The following is a 21,043-nucleotide window of genomic DNA, read 5'->3' on the forward strand; positions in this document are numbered from 1 at the left end:
ATTTTTAATGAGTTCTTAATCTCAAAGTATCTGGGATGAGAGCTTTCTTTAGCTGGGAGATTTCAGACATTCAGCATCTACATATGGTATCGTGGTATGGTGCCACCATTGTTGAAATGTACTGGCCCTGTGCAAGACAATTGTTGTACTAGAGTAGGAGTTGGGAGGACAAGCAGAGTAATCTGCAGCACTTGATCCCTGGTGGTTGGTGGCATTTTAGGTGAAGGAATTAATCTCCTTAGGGTAAGTTTCAGTTTGAAACTGACACTCAAACTTTCATGCTTACATATGGTATCTGCAAGTGAGATGGGCATCTAAATTCATATTATAATGGGGGGCATCTGGTCAATAGGATCAGCAGAGCTCATTGATCTTCTGTTGCATCAGCTTGTCACTTGCTTCCTAAGGCCCTTCCACTGAGGCCTATGAGTGTGTACCTTGACTCAAGCTGAAGCTGCCATCAGCTATTCCTGACAAGATGTCCTTGACCAGAACAGAAGCTTTGGCATATTGTCTGCAGTGTAACATGCACACAAATAGCTGTGTGTAAGTGTCTTAACCTGCAACTTAATCATTGCTTTGCAAGCTGATTTTCTTCTCTACTAGCAAATCAATGCAAAAATTAGATTCTATACTGAATATGTTTCTCTCTTTTTTTTAAGTGAAGTAGGGTCCAGTTAGCAAGCAGTCCAACTACTTTCTTCACATTTGCATGCAGTTCTCTGCAATCCATAAAAACCTCTTTTATGTTCCTTCACTCAGGCTGTTGCCCTTAAAAATCCCCAAAGAAAATCTGGCAGAGTATGTATATGATTTTTCTGTTGGTTTAGCCAGAGTGTACAGTAGCCACCACTTAACATTAGTCAAGGGTCATGCTCTATGGGAAGCTTCTTCCCCAAACTGAGTGTTCTGGCAATCCTAAGATATTAATCATGGGATATTATTCAAGCTATGTTTACATTCTAATCCTGCTTTTCATATTAACTTATACTGATGAAATAACCCAGATTTTGGTGGGTTCGTGTGTGCATCTGTTCAGAGTGCTGTTTCAGCAGTTGTAGATTCCACATCTAGTGACGACCCACCTAATGGTCTAGAAGTCTTATTTGGTTAAGAAGTGTTCAAAAGGACTCAAAACCTTAGTCATCATGAACATTTTTGTGACCTTTAAACAAGTACTGTTAGGTTCATGCTTGGTATGGTGTTGTGGCAAGTTACATTCTCTTGGCATGTGTGTGAGGAATGCTGTAGTTACATCCATGTAAATAGGTCACTGGTTTTGTTGCTCCACACTACTACCTCTAACAGAAAAAAACCAAAAATGTTTTACTGTTGGTATGTTACCCAGCCTCCTGTTTTAGAATCTCAGAACTAATTTCAGACTTCAGTTTTAATTTTAGCCCTTCCTCACTAGTAAATGAGTAGAAATGAAAATAAGTTCAGTGTAGTTGCCAAACAGATGAATCAGCTTTTAATTGACTATGGAAGATCATAGGGAGATGAACCTCTGGTGTTGAAATGTAGCTTGCATGAATTCCCCTCTTCTTCTTCCGTCTGTAGTGTAAGACTACTTGGAAGCTCTGTTTACATCAAGACAAACATGACTGAGGTAATTCTAGGAGCAGAATGTACACAAATCTGGAAGAAATGAAAAATGTTGGATAAAGTGTTAGGCTTGTACATTCAGCAGTAAAAGTTTAGGTCAGATCTCTCAGGGATTATTTGTTTGTTTTAATTTTCAAAAGTAGAATTTTCTATTCATGAACATAGGAGACAATATGAAACTGAAAAACTTGGCAGTAAAGTATAGCTTCAGCTTCATAACTCCACTTAATATTTTCTGCTATAAAACTTTAAATGTTACATGAGATCTGTGTACCTTGTCTGTTATGATACTGTAGGAAATTGGAGTCCTCTGTCCTGCAGTGGCATATGCCTGTAATGATACACTGGCACTGTCCTGAACCTCAGCCTTGTAGCGACAACCTATTTAGTCCCACTGTTTCTTTTGTTCTACATTCCTGTTCTATTCTTTTTAATTGGCTCCTGGAGCTGCATCTTGTTCACTGTGGCAAATTTCTGCAGAGTGTCTACTTGGTAGAAGCTTCTGTCGTGCCATTCACAGGTTGGGGAAGTAGTATCAATTTTCTGAAAAGTGACTTGGAGAAGAAAGGATTTTCTTTGCTCCTATTCTTAACTGCTTATGCCCTGACTATTTCCAAAGTGAAAAAGAACTAAAGGTGTTTTTTAAATAATGGTTGCTCATTCTTCCATTTTTAGTTTTTATTTCAACTTGGTAAGGCCTCAGTAACCAAGTATGCTGTATTTGAGCTCCTCTTCAGCCTAATGTATTGGTAGGAAAGCTGAAAACATGTATGCGGACAAAGTTTATCTTTTCAGATATCTAGCCTTGACTTTGAGGGAATTCGATTTCATGGAAGGGATGGGAGAAACTGTAAGATAAATTTGGTGTTAGGTGCTGCAACAAATACACTTCTGTATGTCTGGACCTGAGTTCCAAGTCCCTGTCGCAGAGTATAAACCAGATCCCTATCTAGGCTCTTGTTTTTTATAGGGAACAGGGAGAATTGTCCATTTCTAAACAGCATATAGGTGAAACCTAAAGCTTCCCCCCTTTCTTCTTGTAGGTATTTTGCATCAAGACTGTAAAGGTACATCTCTATCCATTTTGTTACCCTATCTAGAAACTAATTCCTGAAAGCAAGTATTTTTACTGATTTTCAAATAATAGAACAGAGCAGAAGTTTCTGGTATAAGATGACATCCTGGAATTCAGATCAGTACCACAAAAAACAGCAGACCAGTCAATTTCTCTTTTTTTCATGAGATTTCAATGAGCAAGAAATCTTAAACAAAAGAGAATCAATGTATGCCTACCTCATTTGATATAAAAGCTATAATGTAATCATGAAATTTTCTGTGTAAATTAACTTACTTCACTAACTGCTACATATTTATTGCTTATATTGTGAAAACTTTTGTACTTTGTATGGAGAGCAATAATTTGTACTCATTGGAGGGGAGCGGGGGGGGGGGAGTGTTACAGTTTAAATAATAATAATAATACAGTATCCCTGTATATACTTTGTTCCATAAAATAGAAAGGAGCAAACCAAGGGAACATAATGCATTTATGTGGAGGACTATGCCAATAATACTTGTTTTGTAAAGATACAAATTGATGCCTAGTTTTCTGTTTTTCAGGATCAACAGATTGCATATGCTATTCAACTGTAGGCATTTCTGATCCAGTAACTTCAGCTCTTCATATCATTGTAGGTGGGTGGTCGCAGTTTGCAGTTTTGTTACGAAAACTATGAAAGTAGCCCAAAATACTGTTTTCATTTAGTTCTGTCGTTATGTCTGTGAAATATAATTTGAACATAATGGCTGGGTTGAAATACAAAGTTTTTGTCTGGGATTTAAGTCTCTGATTTGAAATACAGGAGGTTAAAAATTAATTGCTTGGTCTACACTAATTCATTATTTTCAAGGGATCATAACATTTTGAAACTTTGGTGCTAAAGTTTTCATGAATTCTGGCATTCTTTTGAAAATAGTAAAATGCAGTAAGCAGTATCAGTTGTTGCACTATATCTCTCTATATATATATGTTTATCTAAGAGAAAGCTATGATCAGTGCATGTACACTTCAATAGTAGTATTTTGTGCTAGTTGTCCAATTGTCCTGGGCAATTCAATGTTCCCTTGACAAGTTAGAGTTACAACACCTTTTGGTATCATTACTGATTTAACAGTTGCAGTTTTAGGGTCTCATGTTGAAAAGAGCTGCACATGTGCTTCTCTTACTAACCTATGGTTAACTCTGTTCAGCATCTGTGGAGTTGAGGCCTTTGGACTACGATTGGAGAGATGTGGCTTTAGTATATCGTAGTATTTTAGTTGTGTTATTATTATTAAGTCCCAGAATCACAGAATGGGTCAGGTTGGAAGGGACCACAGTGGATCATCTGGTCCAACTTCCCAGTGAAACAAAAAAACCCCAAACACCAAAATACCAAACAAGCAAAAAAACCCACCCCCACAACGCCCACCATCACTCCAAAGCTTACACGTGGAGGACATCAGAGAAGTGGTGTACTCTTTGTCTTTAGGGATTTCCAGGACTTGACAAGACAAGCCCTGAGTAACCTGATGTGACCTCATAGCTGAACCTGCTTTGAGTGTGAGGTTTTATGAGAAACCTCCAAAGGCTCCTTCCAGCTCAAATTATCCTCTGATAGCATGACATGGAGGTTTTAGTACCCAGGAGATGTACAGGAGACACTGCATCGATCCACTCAGGGAAAGGGACTGTCAAGCATTTACACAGTGTGCCCAGGGAAGTGATTGAGTCACCATCCCTGGAGATATTTAGAAAATGTGTAGATGTGGCACTTAGGGTCATGGTTTAGTGGTGGCCTTGACAGGGCTGGGTTAACATTTGGACTCTGATCCTAAAGGTCTTTTCCAATCTAAATAGTTCTGTGACTCTATCCCCTCCTTCTGCTACAGGATAAAGGAGTATAAATTCTTCATTATACATTTTTAGCATACTGAGCCCTTTCTTCTCACTTAGTGTTTAATGCTTTTAAAGTATGAGATTAAATTAGTTTTAAAAATTATTTTTCTTTTTTCTGCATGTGTAAGAAGTATATGCATTCATGGCATATATATTGACATAAATGCAATATGTATTTTTTTATTTTTAATGACTTCGCAATGTTAAAGTTACTATCATGTTTGCAGCTGCAAATAAAGTAAGTCTTAATAGAACCTTGCACTTCTGATCTTTATAGGTGACTGTCAGCCTCTGGATGTCTCTTCTGTACATCACAACAACACGTTTTTGAAATACTCCGTGTCATTGCTGGGTTATGGTTTTTATGGAGATATATTAAAAGATAGTGAGAAGAAGCGGTGGATGGGTCCAATGAGATATGACTACTCAGGTAATTTTTGGAATTCTTTTGTCAGTGTGTAAATACTTTGGAGCAGTTGGTTTAGTTTCTCCAAACCAACCTTGTCGGAAGCTTGTAAACATCAGAAACAGGCTTGAACTCCTTGTAGCACCAAGTATATTGGATCGTGTTATGTAAAGCTCTTTGGGTTTGACTTTGGGGTTAACGTTGACAGTGGGCTCAATAAAGTTGTGTTGAATATGGGCCACCTATGGAAAATGGCCTAAAAAGTAATAACTTCTGTCCTAATCATTATGACTTTCTTTTTCGTTACTTAAAGAGAGATAGGCACTCCTCTGTCTTGAACATTCAGCTGATGGAATGAATTGTTAATCTTGCCCTTATTCTAGCACTGATTAGAGAGAGATGTGTGATTTAGTCTTGTTACCTAGTATTTGAATAAATCCTATGGCACTTTCCTAGGGGAAAGTATCTTTTGCTTCCTTTGATTTGTGTTAGGGAAAGAAGATGCATTAGGAGAATTTTAGTGCAGGCCAATTTTAAGATTCAACAGTGATGTATAACTAAATTTTTTAGTTGGTCTTTAAAGATGTCAAGTGCATAATGGCACTTCTGACAAATGTTAAAACATTGGAGTGGCACTGTGATATTTTCTTGTTCCTTACAGTCTAAAACATCATAAGAAAAAGAATTCTGAGCTTGAGGAGGGCTACTACTGTTTTGCAGTCCTTAGAAAAGGAAAGAGAGGAAAAATCAAGGAATGTATGCAGAGATGTTTGCCATGTGGATTTATAATGACTTAATGCTGCATAATGCCTTTTTTATGTAGGCTTCAAGACTTTTCTTTCTCATCATTATTATGAAGGAACAATTGCTTATCAACCAGCAAAACATACACACGGATCTCCACGAGATAAAGAGAGCTGCAGAACAGGGTAGGCTAATGTTTATCTCAGGATATTTGGTGTGAACTATTTCAAAACGTACGTAAATAGAGGTTACAGAAGTGTTGGTTTTAATATCAAAACACTTATCTAAAAGAGATAAGCTTGTAAAAAAAATTACTGACTCATTAAAAAGAACACCTCATTTTATTAGGTCATTAAACAAAAATCTAATAAAATTTTGTTAGCTGGTTCTTCTCCTCCCTCAGTTTTAAGGGAAGCAAAATATAACAGCACAGGACCCAGTTAAAAGATGCTGAAGATATTGTGCTGTGTTACTACTAAGAAATCAAAAGTCTGGATGCCTTGTATCTTCCACAAAGGGAAATAATAATTCAGAAATTCTTAAGTGTTCACATTGTAACTGGATCTAGCAATTTTAGCAGTTGTTTTAGTGCCATGACAACAACGGGCATGACTTGTCCTAAGGACAAGTCCTCTCAGGAATCAGCCTATCTACCCTGGTTTTTTGTGTACTACTATGATGCTGTATAAATTCTGTGTGATATTCTGTGTTTCTTTAGTCAGGGGGCCTGTCTTAATCTCCCAGTGTTCCTTCCTTTCTCTTTGCTTTCACCTGTTTGAAGTTATGCACTAGTATTTATTATTCTTCTTTATCTACGAGTTTAGCTATCAGAGATGAAGTACTTGTCACAGCGCCAAACAGCACAGCAGGATACAGAGGAACCACAAACTTTGTCCAGAAACAATAAGACTGCTGTGCTAGTGCTGTGACATGCTGCAGATGAGTCTCTAGTATCAGCTGGAGCAGCAATCCTGACCCATCAGGTGCCCTGATGCAGCAGAGGCTCCAGAGGGAGAAAGCTGGCATCCAGGTGTCAGAAATGGAGTAAAGAATGCCTGGTGCCTCACAGCGGATTTTTTACTTCCTGGTAACTGCTGGAAGGGCAATAGAGCTGGGCACAAGCAATTTAGAAGAATCCTGGAGTGTGATAATGATATAAATGATGCAGATGATTGCCAGGCTGGCTAGAACAACTGCTCTGCCAGTCTTTTTACAGAAAATAAAAAGTGGGAATGTGATGGTTGTGGGCCATTTTGGCAGTGGTGGCTGTGAGATTATAGAGTTTTAACTTCTGAGAGTATTAAGCAAGACAAGACATAGAATTGCAACCCTGGACTTTGGTTTATTTGGGGATCTTGGCAGGATTCCATGGGAGTCTGTCCTGGAGTATAAAGAGGCATAGGAGAGTTAGTTGGTACCTCATCAAAGTTCAAGAATAATCCACTCTGATACTCAGAAACTTGATTAACCAGGATAGAAAAGCAACTTGAATGAGCAAAGAGCTGAGTAGTAAAAAGAAGGTGAAAGTGGAATGGGTTACTTTGGAAGAACACAAAAGATATTGCTTAAGCATGCAGGAATGAAATTGAAAAAGCCAAAGCTCAGGTGGAGTTGAAATCACTAAGGGATGTGAAGGGTGTTGCTTTTTATGAAGGGATTATTTAAATATACCAATCATAACAAAAGGCTGAAGGAACTGTGGGCCTGCTGCTTAGTGGCATGGGGAACATAGTGATAAGATATATCAAAAAGGCTGCAAAGTTACCCCTTTATCTCATTTTTCACTAATGTAGTCTCTCCCCAAGCCGTACAGGTCCCCAGGCTCCTGGATGAAGGGGAAACAGTGGATGTTACATACCTTGACTTCAGCAAGACCTATGGTCCTGTTTGCTGTAGTACTGTTAAAACTAATTTGATGAGGTGTGGACTAGGAAAGTGGGTGGGTGAGAAACTGGCTGCACTACTAGAAAGGTTGTGAATGCAGAGTCTGGCTGGCAGCCAATTACTAATGGTGTCCCTTGGCAGTATTGGACCTAATACTGTGCAGAGTCCTTATTAATGACTGGGACAGTCTCAGAAAGTGCTCTCTCAGCAGTTTTGTGGATGATACCAGATTGGGAGGAGTGGTTTATGTTGAAAGTCAGGGCTGCTATTCAGAGGGATCTTGGTGGCTGAAGAAATGGCTGATAGGAATCTCCTGAAGTTCAGGAGATGTAAATGTCCTGTACCTGGGGTGAAATAGTCCCGTGTAAGAGTGTTGACTGGGTGTTGACTGGCTGGAAGGCAGCTCTGCCAAAAATAACTTCAAGATCCTGGTGGACAGCAGCTGTACCTTAGTTAGCAGTATGTCCTTGCAGCAAGGAAAGCCCACCTTATACTGAGTTTTCTAAGCAGAAAGGAAGTCAACAGGTAGGAATGATTCTTCCCCTGCACTCAACACTTGTGAGATGGACTGTCCCCAGTACGTCAGTGTCTTTCACTGTTAGAGCAGTCAAATGTTGGAACAAGGTGCTCAGAGGTCTGTGGACTTTACCCTCACAGATCCTCAAAACTCGGCTGAGTAAGACACTGAACATCCTGATCCTGTAAGACCAACTTTGATCACATCAGTCCCTCCCAACCTATGTGATCTTATGTCTCTCTGCTGCTGTTACCACTGACATCCAGTAATCTTCAGAGCTGTACTTAAATAACTGCACTGCCTGCCGGGCTGTGATGAGTCCAGCCACATGAGGGTTGTCAGTGCTGCGCTGCATCTTGTGATGGGGGAAGATCTTGTAATGACTGGGTAAAATAAAGTTGAAATGCATAATAGTGGAGGTCTTTCAGGAAATGAATGGTGTTTTTGTTTTCAGGTGTTACATTTGCAAGAAAAGTGAGAAACAGCTGGCAGAACAGCACAAGGAATGTGGATTAAAACATGAAGGTAATTTGTCAAAAAAAGTAAAATGTGATAGTATTACACAAATAATTATTTTTCAGAATATATCAGTTCAAATGCTCATATATTTTGGTTTTTTAAACACTGAGTTACTAGATAATCCATTGTTTCTTTCAGTTTACAGAAAACATGTGTGTCATTGCCCTCTGCACTCAGCACTGGTGAGGCCACACCTCAAATCCTGTGTTCAGTTTTGAGCCCCTCACTTTAAGAAGGACATTGAGGTGCTGGAGCATGTCCAGAGAAGAACAACAGAGCTGGTGAAGGGTCTGGAGCACAAGTCCTGTGAGGAGCAGCTGGGGGTATATAGCCTGGAGAAAAGGTGCATCAGGGGAGACCTTATCACTCTGTCCAAATGCCTGAAAGGAGTTTGTAGCCTCACGGGGTTCTCTTTCTTCTTCCAGGTTACAAGCGATAGGACAAGAGGAAATGACCTCAAGTCATGCCAGGGAAAGTTTAGTTTGGATATTAGGAGAAATCTCTTTGGGGAAAGGGTTGTCAAGCATTGGAAAAGGCTGCCCATGGAAGTGGTAGAATCAACATTCGTGTGTCCTGGAAGTGTTCAGAAGACACATGGATGTGGCACTTGGGCAGATATGGTTTAGTGGTGCTAAATTGACATTTGGACAATGTCAATTTTGACATCTGATTTTAGAGGTCTTTCCCAAACAAAATGATTCTATGATACTATGATTCTAAGTATGTGAAAAACAATTAAGGTGTCTCCTCCACCCAGACCTCAGAAAGTTCTGATAAAATCATACTAATTACTTGTATATTTCAGCATGTTTAGTTTTTTTTCTTTAGAAAAAATAATATTCTGCAAGCTAGGACTCTGGGGTTTTGTGAGGACTGAATGGATAAACTGTGAGGTGTCATAGAAGGAAGCAGTTCATTAAGATAACTTTTAGAATAGATCAGTCGTAAAATTTTGGTTTTGTTAGCACAAATGTCACCCTAATATGGGGCAGTGAACTTGGACAACTAGTAGCTGATCTAGTGGACTTAAGTATTTCTGTACAACACTCCACCAATACTCACTATAAATGATAAATGAGATTTCTGTCCTCTTTCTCTAGTTACACTATCCTTTTTCTCTTCTTTATCCCCATTCTAACCCCTGTGCACACTTGCGTCATTTTTTTTTTAATGGATATAACTTTGTTTTCCTTTTGCTAAAACAACTGTTAATGAATTCTGTTCAGTCATTCTCCTAGTTGTATCTCTTTATTTCTGGCTACTACATCCTAACAGGAAGAAGTACTGATATTCGTACACCTGTGGCCTTGCTAGAGAAAGATACATAGATTCAGTTGGGTTTTGCCTACAGCTTTGGTTCATCATCTTGGATAAACCCCTCTTAAAGAGCAGGCAGGCTTCCTGTGGGTCCTTTACTGTGTTTTTATTTCTTCTTGTAGAGCCCAGTGCATACAACCGCAATTTTCTTGACATGAACATTTGGTCCTTGTGACCTAGATTATCTTACAATTACAGTTTTTTTGCACTGTGTCTGTGCCAGGTTCTAGGCATTTTTTAGCAAAAAGATCATCATACTGTGGAGATTCACTGGTAGCACAAAGATTTCTGTGCAACTTGAATTCCTGTTACACATGTTTAGTGCTTTCATCCCAGCTGCTGCTTTCAGATCTTCGAGACAGTCAAGAGATGGCCAAATCAGAATATTTCTTGGGTTATTTTAATCTATGCCCAGGTTCAGCTAAAGAATTTTTTATAGACTATAAATAATGGGCATAAATAATAACATAAATATGACAGTAGGCTTTTTGGTAAGAAATAAATTCTGTCTTTTTGAGAGATAATTGTAGTTAGAAATTGCCAAACTTTTTTCTTTTGTTTGTGGGGGGGTTTTATTTGCCTTTTTTCATGTTTGTGTGTGTTGTTTGGTTATTTTGTTGGTTGGTTTGTTTTTTAAATCTGCCATTTTGTTACCTTTCATCCAGCAAAGGACTTAGTTAGCAATTAAGACACTTTTAGCCAACATTGCACATGACATTAAGCAGCTGGTTATGTAGGATATTGTTTACTTTATTCCATTCTACTTCTGGTAGCTGGCTCTCTTTGCAGTCCAGTCTCTTCTCCATGCAGTGCTGGTAAGGGAACAATACAATCAGCTACTTTTGATTCACAATAGAAAGGATTTTAAATCTCCAGATAAGCTTTTCACTCAGCAGGGTGTCTTGGCAGACTCTTTCATTGTGCCTACTGGGTTTGTGTATGGTTCAGATAAGTTTAGAAGGATGCCTGATTGGTTGTTACTGAACATATTTCTTTGAACTGTGCAGGAGTCTCTGTGCATGTGCTGAGTAAATGTTGAGTGCTAGTACTTTATGCTGACTTCAGCAATTTGCAATGTGTGTACACAATAGGCCATTGAAGTGAGTGCCACTTATGCACTCCCTGCTTATGACTGCCCTATTGTAGGAAAGATATTTTGAGCAAATAATTTGTGTTATTACAGTGATACACACTGCGAAATGGTTATGAAAACAGTTGTTCATTTAAAACGTGATTAATACCCTGACTTTGTTCTTACTTTGAACAGTGAAGGTGTTCTTGAGTAACATGCTGAAATTTATTCCAGATGAAAACCATGTATTACAGTAAAATAAAGAAGCATTTTACCTTAAGTAATTTGAGACTTACTACAGTGAGCATACTTAAAATGTTAATACATATCTAGAAACACTGATGACCAAATTACTAATGCTTCTCAGAGAAACAGCAAAAGGATTCATTAATAAAAGGTGTTGTTTTCATTTTGTTGTTTGTGTATCAGAAAATGCTTGTTGTTTCCAGTTCCAGTAGTTTATGTTCTGTTCAGTTACCTTCGTCTCAGAGCAGGGTCTTGTCATTTGCCTGCAGCCTGAACAGTCATTCTATAGTCTGACATTTAGGTCTGTCTCATCTCTCTTAACATGCACATTTTGAATCTGATTTAAATTACTTCTTTCAGTAATGTCCTGTTTGAAAACAACATAAAAAGATCAGCAGTAAAGCAAGCAATACTAAAAAGCACTGTGGCAAATGAAGCAAAAATGCTGAATTTAAAAGCTGCAGTTTTTTCTTGCTATTTCTGATTTGTTTCTCAGGAGATAGAGGGGATAGTCTAGATGGAAAAATTATAATAAAGTTTTTTGTTTTCTTTAAGTCTTTTGTCACATTATAAGCTTACATGGTTTTCCTGGAACAGTTTTTCTTGGTTCTGTTACTAGAAAGTGGACAGTAAGAAGTTCCAATGAATAAAAATTCCGGGAAATGAGAGAAGTTCAAAGAGTGAAGAGCAACTACAAAATACTTTGGAAACAATTTTTTTCTTTTTCTTTTTTCTGATATTTAGAGCCTGGAACATGTCAATTCAAAATTAATGCATAATAGACTTCAGGTTCAAAATAACCTAGACAATTGTGATATTGATTCTCTAAAGTAAATGTGAAGTTCCTAAAACTGAGACAGTAAGGAGTATCAGAATTTCAGGACATGAAATACATAGCATAAATATTGTCTGTAGTCCCATCACAAAAGCACCTTGAACATCATTGCAAGTTAACCAAAATGTGGGGAACTGAATAATGTTAGATGTTCAAGTCCATACCAGTTAACATTCCTCAAAATCTCTACCTTTTTTACATAAACAAACTTCAGCATTTTTTGTTCACTCCTTAATTTTACCCATGACACTTCACTCCTGAACTCCCAACATGTATGTCCATAGTCTATTTTGCAGTCATTACTTCTGTGGAATTGTTCATTTGAAATGAGTCCACTTTTGGAAGGAGAAAAAGAGTGTTGTGGCTGCTTTTTGGCTTTTTCTTATTGTGATAAGGAAGACAATTATGTGTAATCTAAAAATAAAAGAAGGCATTTTTCATATATTTTTATCCATATTCAAGAAAATACAGTTTAGGTAACAACTCTGCTTTGTCTGCCAATGTTTCTTTGTTCTAGAAAATTCCTCTGCCTCCTGGTAGTATCAATGCCAGCACACATTTGAGCTCAGTCTAGATGTAAGCTCCAGCAGAGTTTCATGGTGTTGAGAACAGACTTTGTGTTGTTTTCTAGAAATCTCTGAAGATTTACACACAGGGACATTTAACTCTGTTAATAGTTCTAATCTTCAGACATTTGGGGCTGGGGTGGAAACAGACTCCTGATATCCTGCCTGCTGGTCCTTGCTGAGTCATCTCTTCCCTTTGTCTTTTTTTAAAATATTAACTTGTAGCGTTGAGGCAGAAGAGGAATATTGCTTTAGAAACCAAATACTAAACTACGATCTTTGCATCATTGTTTATTTAAGATTGTTGAAGAGCAAAAATAGAATTTTAAAAAGTTAATCCCTCTGAACTTTCACACTACGAGAGCTGTAACTTGCCTCTCTTTTCCATTCCTATGCCTTTGCCAGTTTACCCAAATAGCACTGATCCTGAATTTGACATGCATATGCCAGAACAGGCAAGCAGTTTTGGGAGATAGTCACAGTCTGAAGGGAGAAAGCAACTTTCTATGTTAAGTGTGTGAAAAACAGATACTTAAAAATGTAATTTTTAAAATGTAGTTTATTTTAGATATTTACTGACAATACATGAATATGCCCAGGGAAGACTTTTAAGTTGCCAGTGGTTGCTTTTTAGTGTTCTTGTGAGTAGATCAAATTATTACCTATCTCCATGTCTTTATTGATACGTTTCAGAAGGTGAAGAAGAGTGGAAGGTTGTAAAAGGGAAATTTCTAGCCATCAATGCAGTAAGTATGAGCTGTGCCTGTCCACGAAGTCCAAAAGGTCTTTCACCAGCAGCTCATTTGGCAGATGGTTCAGCAGACCTCATTCTAGTTCGGAAATGCTCCAGATTTGATTTTCTACGGTATCTTGTCAGACACACAAACCAAGACGATCAGGTGTGTATTCCTTTTGACAGTGAATTATAGACAGTCCATCAAAGGTGTAAATATTGGTATTCTTATATGACAGAAGTAACATCTATAAAGCATGTTTGTTTGTTTTTCTAAAATTTATACATTTTGGGTGATGCAATCTCAGCATGTGTATCATAAAAAATAAAGCAGCTCAAAACACTTTACCAAACTCAACTCCTTGGCCATAGCATTCTAACAAATTTCCACTTCTGCCAACGGAATTCAGTTTTGTAACATTTTCCATGTATTTGCTGTTTGGACAATATGTAAAGTTATTTTATCACAACTGTGCCCTTATATAGTTGTCATGAAAAACTGCTCACAGCATGAATAGCTGAGGTAGATGTGGTGAAGCATAATAAATCACTTTTGTGAACTGTATAAAAATGTGATTTAGAAGAAAGTTTCCAGAACTGCAGTTTGATTGTAAACTGCAGGCTTTTAGCAGTATTTTACTACGTGTAAGTGACCAGGATATGAGCTTTATGCATTCAGCTTCAAAATTATTTCTTGCATGCGTTGTAGCTGTCAGGAGGGAAGATTCATCACTGCTTTGGCTCGTAGTATCTGTTGAAACAGAGCTATGGCTGTATATACACATATTTAATACTTGTCACAACCTGATATTATTAATATGTTCTGGAAATTTTCTGAACGATGGACTAATGTCATATCTACTGCATAAAAGCAATACAAATCTTGAATGTTTATGATGCTACTCTTCTTCCTCTGTAAAAGAATTAGTATAGATTCTTTTCCCTTTATTTCCTCATTGCCAGTCCCTGGGACATTGTGAATGTGTCCATATTCGTCCTTCCCACTGTTCTCTCCTCCTCTTCCCTTCACACCTTCTCACTCACTGTTCCTTTGATATTTTCGATCATTTGAAGCCACCTCTGGCTACCTTTCAAATTGGCTGTAACATTTATCAAGGGACAACATTCTGCTTAGGCTTGAGACGTGAGAGCTCAGGTGCTCTCTGCATAGACACGGGTGACGATACAGCCATGGATACCAGCATTTGCATCAGAGCAGTTTGGACCAGCACACTGTTAAATGAGCCCCACTGGGTCCAGGAGCCACTGCTTCCAAGCATAGAGTTTGATGACTTTACAGTTCTTTATGGTTAAAAGTTGAGGGAACTTAAGACCTAGGAGGTGTCTCCATCTCTGCTTTTTCTGGTTTTCACTATAGCCATTTCCTTTCCAGTGCTTCTCATTTCTCTCTGGGATATGCTGGTTTTGCAGTGGAGATTAAATGCAGGGTTGTACATATGTCCTTAGCTCAGGTTAGTATCCACCATAGTAGTGGGAAACCCTTTTTGAAAACTTAAGGAAATGTGAAAAAAAAGGAAGAAAAGGGTGACTGTACACCCATACATACTGATTTGTGAGTAAACTGTTTCTTCACATTTGCTTCCTTGCCATCCCCTTCTCATAAACACACCCAGACATACTCCATGGCCTTTGCTAAATGACCTGTCTGTATTTACTAGAGCTTGCTGAATATTTAGTTCCATATCTGTTAAGTTGCTTTCAGGGCAGATGGGGGCATCCTCTAATTTATTGTTCCTTCAATTAATGAAGCCTGTTTTAAAGCATCTGTACAGTATTGTAGTGTTAATCTGCAGCCTCGGTTTTAGGAGCAATCTTCTAATTGACCTGCTTTTTCTAGTTCAATTAACTAGTTAAGTTTTTTTTTGTTTGTTTGTTTTTGGTTTTTTTTTTTTTTGGTTTTTTTTTGTTTGTTTGTTTGTTTTGTTTGTTTTTTGGGTTTTTTTTTTTGGAATGCAATAATATTGCCCTCTATTCTTCATGTACCCCCAGCTCTGTGATTTGATAACACTGCCGTGGAATTCTCGCCTTCAGGGCATTGTTCCAAGTGCAAAAGCAGAAGACTTTCAGAAAAGCCTTAAGGACTGTGTTTGAACAGGTCCTGAGGATGACACAAAGATACAATCCAAACCTTTTTGACTTTGTGTTGAGATCCAGTCTAAGCACAGAAGAGCAGAGAAAACTAAGTCTCTGTGAATAAAATGTATCGAACTCAGAAAGGTTTGAAGTACACCCCAAAACTTGATTAAAACCAAATGAGGTTAGATGTTGAAACCAAAAGAATGATATATTTTATTTAATAGTAAAAAAGGCAAAGAGGTAGAAAGAGAAAAGAAAGAAAGAAATAGAAAAAGGAGAGGGGGGGGGGCGGGGACAGGGGGAGTGACAGAGACAGATTAAGCAGAAACATATCACCCTTCCGTGGATCCCAACAACGTCTCGTTGTTTCCCTCCAACTGGTCTTCCTGATGGTGAGGGTCCCCCACCAAAAAGTATAGAATCCAGTGAATTAGTATACATTTGGGCCAGATGGGAACACCCACGTGCCTTCTCTGGGGAGGTAAAATTTGACACTGCCCCTTGCAAGGCGGTGGATCTGTTGCATCATTTTGTATCATGGGCAGTGCTCTGGTGCAGGGTCTGGGGACCCCTTTGGGGGTGGGCCTTTGATGGGCCATGACATTCCATCTGCTGTCCCTGATGTGGATGTCCCTTAGATGTGGCTTTCCCGAGGCGAAGGGTCTCCACAGCTGAGCTGATCTGCACAGCAGAAGATGGGTGTTCACTGCCTCTCACCAGAGGCTTTTTCACCACACACCCAGAACATCTCTCCCCACCACCCTTTGGTGTGAGGGTCTGTTCGAGCCTGGAGGCTGATAACCCTGGGGCTGGGCCTCCACCCCGAAGGTGCTGGGCTTAATCCTCCTGTGAATGTATTCTTCTCCCCCAGCCAGACCTGAATCACTGTATCTGATCTCCACCAGTTTGCAGTGCAGGCCCTCAGTCAGGAAGCACGTTCAGGGTGTGGTGGTCTTCCATGCAGTTTTTTTAATACAGCTTTGCTATAATAGGCAAAAGTCCTTCATAAAGATGTTTAAGCTATAAACCATCAGTCTCCAACACTTTGATATCATGTTATAATAATTTTTATATGTTGTTTAAAATAGTCTTTATAATCCATTTACTCATAATCTCAGAACCTGTTATCTGGTTATATGTACAGTGACCATTGAGAAGTAAGGTTTCATTTTGGCTTTATTGTTTTTGACTTGTGCAATTTTTCAAAAACAAAAATTACTTTGTGTCTCAGGTAAGCTTCTCTAGAAGATTGGAGTGGACAGACTGTCCTTGAGTACAAATTGCTGCATGCTGAGTTGCTTTACACATCAAATGTATTAACTTGTAATTGCCTGATTTGCCCATTTCTTTTTTTTTCCTAGTTTGACTTTCCATTTGTAGACGTTTATCGGGTGAAGTGTTTTCAATTTACATCAAAGCTTTCAGAAGACAATGAAAGCAATGTCATGGACATAGGAAAGAAACGTTTTGGCCAGTTCTGCAGAGATCATCCAGCCTGCTGCTGTAATATTGTTAATAGCACCTGGAACTGTGATGGAGAAACTCTGGATAGTTCAGCAATTGAAGTGAGGTAAGCTTCGATTTTTCTGTCTATATAGCAGAACACATTAAGCCTTCTCATTGATGTTCATAAAGACATCCCAGAAAGATGCCTGTGCATAGCAAATTTGAGTCTTCTGATAATAAACCTAAATATTTTTGTTACAGTTTTGAATCCTTTCCAGAGAATACTGCAACCATATGTGTTGTAAATGATCACTCTGAGTGAGATGGATGGCCCTACCTTTGAAGTCATACTTACTTCTTAGGAACTGGTATTATGTGCTTAAAGTGCTGAAAGTGAAGATGGTGTTGGAAGGATTCTTTTCAAATGAGTGCAATGCCTCATTACTCTGAGCAATAGCTTTTCCTATTTAGCTTAAGTAAGCTTCTTTGTCTTACAGAAATACTGAGTATGTCCCCTACTTTGTGTTTTGGCACACAGCACAGAGTCTTATCTCCGATCTTTGCGTACAGAGGAAGAATTTTGCAGTTGTGCAAATACTCAAATTAGCAAAGAAGTTTGTGAAATTTGAAAGGGGTTTTTTTTGTTGTTTGGATTAGTTTTGGTTGCTTGTTTTGTTGTTTTTAGAGCAAAGGGAACCAAAACCATAGTATTTACATACAAGTGTGTTCCACTAAAACATAATCACTTAGCAGTCCAAAGGTGAGTTTTATAAATGCTGTATATTGTAAAAGATTGGCTCATCTAAGTGTCTATAGAACTTCTTGTGTAGACAAGGGGAGTAAAAGAGGATACATGAAAGCATCCAGCCCTCTTTGCAGGGGAGGATTGAATCAAAAATGAGGGTGTGGTTTCTGTAGTCAGGAGTAAGGAACTTTGTCCAACTGCTTGAAATTAATGGATTATTACAATTAAATTATTAGAATTAAATATGTGGCACCCATTTATGTCTTGTTAATTGATTTCTATATTTTTCAGGGTTCACTGCCAGTTAATGAAACTGTTTGCAAGGGGAATTGAGGAAAACTGTAAAGATGAAGCTGCCTACAGCCAGAGTAGTGTTGAACAATTACTATAAACATTGTTCCTCCAATGGGGAGAAGAAAAAAATAGAAGCTCAAGGAAATTGAGTAAATATGCATTTTAGTCAAATTGACAAGTATTTTAAACTTTTAGATTTTTTTTTATGGCTTCAGTATAATTTTAGACATCTTACTGCATTGTGTCATTTTTTAAAAAAACCATTGTAATCATTAAAATATATCTTGGAGCAATGTAATCTGTTATGTTAGAAAAGAGAGGGTTGGCCTATATCTATGTATTCATGATGACTGATAAATTCTCTATGCTTTTCTAGAGAGCTAATTTTGTAGTTGTGTTGCAATAATATCTAAATGTTATGAAACATTGGACTTCCCACTGGCACCAAGGCAAGACATTTTCAGTGTCTGAGAAGATGTTTTCTGCTGGGAGTGTTATGTAGTTGCATGTGGCTTAAATGCTGGACAACGGTGTTGTCATTCGCCTCTTTTTTTTTTTAATTACAATCTTTCATTTTGTAATTCTGACAATACCTTGCAACTTATCAATGCAATTCAAACACACATTCCTGGCTTTAAGTAGTAATAATAATAATAGTGTACAAATATTTGAAAAATAAAAGCACAACTATATACAGGTCACACCTCATCCTATATATTCTGTCTTTGAAGGCTTCCTTGCATCATGCTTCTTGGGATTATAAAAGGTTTTATGACTGTTTGGATGATACCAAATACCACACAGTGCAACTGAAAAGTCTTGCAAGCAAATTGCAGGAATACTTGTATAATATCAGGAAGGCACAGACAAGGGAAAATATAAATAAGTTCTCAAACACCAGAAAGTTTTAATTTTTTAAAAATATCTAGTATTAACATATTAAAAGCTTCCCTCTTCAGTACACAATTCTTTGGACATTCTACTCCATATGTTAAAATGTCTCTGCAAAATAAGATGTTGAAATGTTAAGTTTAGAAATATGATCTGATGATTGGAAGTCCTTAAAATAATTTAACTAAATATGAAACAAAATAATTTGTTTTGTGAAGCCAAGGGAAGAAACTGGCATCTGACAAATCATGAATGCACTGTGCTGATTTGTTTTTATAATAAAAAACATTAGACTGTCATATAGAGCTATGGAGTGATTATTTAAGTTGTGTATAGTTGTGTATTGTGGCACATACATGTTTTGTGTCCAGGGTTGGGGCTAAATTTTGCTCTTCTTGTACAGACTTATTCCTGTTTGAGGACAGAAGTTAGCCCCAGTTCTATTTTATCTTTTTATAAGTGTTCTTTTAGGTTTAAAGTTCTCTTTAAAACTTACTGTGTCTGAGGTTTTTTTTGCATCCAAACAGCTGATGATTCTGTATTCATGTATATTTATTGGTACTTCTGTCATCCAGCTTGTGTTAGGTTCATGTTTCTCATATATTTGGTCAATGTAAGCCATGGTGATGGGTCATTTCATTACTGAAGCACTTGAATATTGTTACAAATGGCAGGTTATTTTTTTCTATTGAAGCTATTTACATTCCAGTTTTGTGTATTATCAAAATTGTGTGCTATATCTCTGTTACAAAGTATTATTCATATTGCTCTATACGACAAAAAGCACTTGCAAATTATACTTGCCTCAAGTACAATCATACGAAGTTTAGGATCTTTATTTTGTTATATAGTATTTCAGGAAAATACTTGAATACTTTTCCAAAACTACTGCTCTTTGCTTTCCTTATTAATACAATGAGTTGAAATGTTGACTCATCCAATGTTTTTCTGACACTTGTAACACAGGTGTTACATATACTGTATTTTTAAAGCCATGTTTAATGAGTGAAATAGTACTTTTGAACTAACATCCCATTGAAAATGAAATTATGCAGTTCTACAAATGTGAATATTTTTTGAAAGTGTCAGTTGTTAAAAGATGTCTGCAGTAATTGTGGTTAATTCATGAATATTGTGAGAGTACCCAGACTTCCAAGTTACAGGAATTCTTGTGCACACTCAGCTTACAAAGAGTGGGGGAGTTTGAGGCATTGCAGCTATCCAGAGCACATTCTCATCAATGAGAACTGGAATAAATACTAACCAGCTCTCTCCATTAGTTTACTAGCAAGTCATGAGACCCCTACTTGAAAAATGCAGACTTAATCTCATAGTGAATGTATATTGAAATGCTTTGAATATTTGAGTATCTGCAACTGAGTGCTTGTTGTTTCCAAAGAAAGCCACAGTGAAGGTCTCCTTTTTGAGAAAAAGCCACCAGAAAAGGACAAAAGAATATTGTATAGTATGGTAAAGAAGTGTGAAGTAAATAATAAAAACATTGCAACATAATAAAATTAAAAGGTCTTAGGTAATAGAAAAGCTGCATAGTTGCATTTGAATAATTCTATTGTAGCATATTAAACTAGCAAAGCACCATATGTGAGTTGTATGACATGTCCAGTTTGTTTTTAAGAGAGCTGTGTAAGTAATGTCTGCTTACATTTTAATTCTAGGGATTTTTTTTCTCGGAATGTAATCTTAGTATGGAAATTATGTATAGGAAAACCAACTTTGATTTTTCTTTTTTCCCAATCTTGCTGGCTTCAAGATTAGAAAATGAGTTCTGTTTTATGATGCTAGGGCATTTCATTAAAAAAATAAAACTGCCTTGTACAACAGTACGTTGGTTTTCTTCTTTTCACAACTTGATTTGAAAAAAAATCTCACTGACAGAAATCCAGCAGTAGTGCACTTAGTGTAACCACTGTGGGCTGATCAAACCAAGAGAAGCAATTCATAACCTTCCAGTGGGGCTGATACAGCTTTGTGGCAAGTGTGAGTGTGCAAAAACACTGAGAGTGAAGGAAAGCAACTAGTGAAGCTGGACTTAGGCTAATACTAAGCAACTCTGCCAGGGCAAACTAAATATGAAACTTACTATAATGCAGATATTTAGAGTTGCTATTATTATGGAAGTGAAAAGAAACTGCTGTTCTAAGAAGCATGAAATATGTATTATACTATA

General features: G+C 37.6%; 1 protein-coding gene across 1 annotated transcript in view; it reads left to right on the forward strand.

The window, feature by feature from the left end:
* CERK (ceramide kinase) overlaps positions 1-20,696 on the forward strand; it is a 43,191-nt gene extending 22,495 nt beyond the window's left edge. The window contains exons 7-13 of the mRNA XM_048301095.1: positions 3,226-3,300; positions 4,821-4,973; positions 5,773-5,878; positions 8,549-8,619; positions 13,343-13,548; positions 16,841-17,049; positions 17,962-20,696. Of these exons, the coding sequence (XP_048157052.1) occupies positions 3,226-3,300; positions 4,821-4,973; positions 5,773-5,878; positions 8,549-8,619; positions 13,343-13,548; positions 16,841-17,049; positions 17,962-18,061 (920 nt within the window). The 3' untranslated portion in view covers positions 18,062-20,696. The remainder of the gene's footprint in view (positions 1-3,225; positions 3,301-4,820; positions 4,974-5,772; positions 5,879-8,548; positions 8,620-13,342; positions 13,549-16,840; positions 17,050-17,961) is intronic.
* The last annotated feature ends 347 nt before the right edge of the window (positions 20,697-21,043 follow it).

This window comes from Corvus hawaiiensis, chromosome 4, assembly GCF_020740725.1.
Source record: "Corvus hawaiiensis isolate bCorHaw1 chromosome 4, bCorHaw1.pri.cur, whole genome shotgun sequence".
Lineage (NCBI taxonomy): Eukaryota > Metazoa > Chordata > Aves > Passeriformes > Corvidae > Corvus > Corvus hawaiiensis.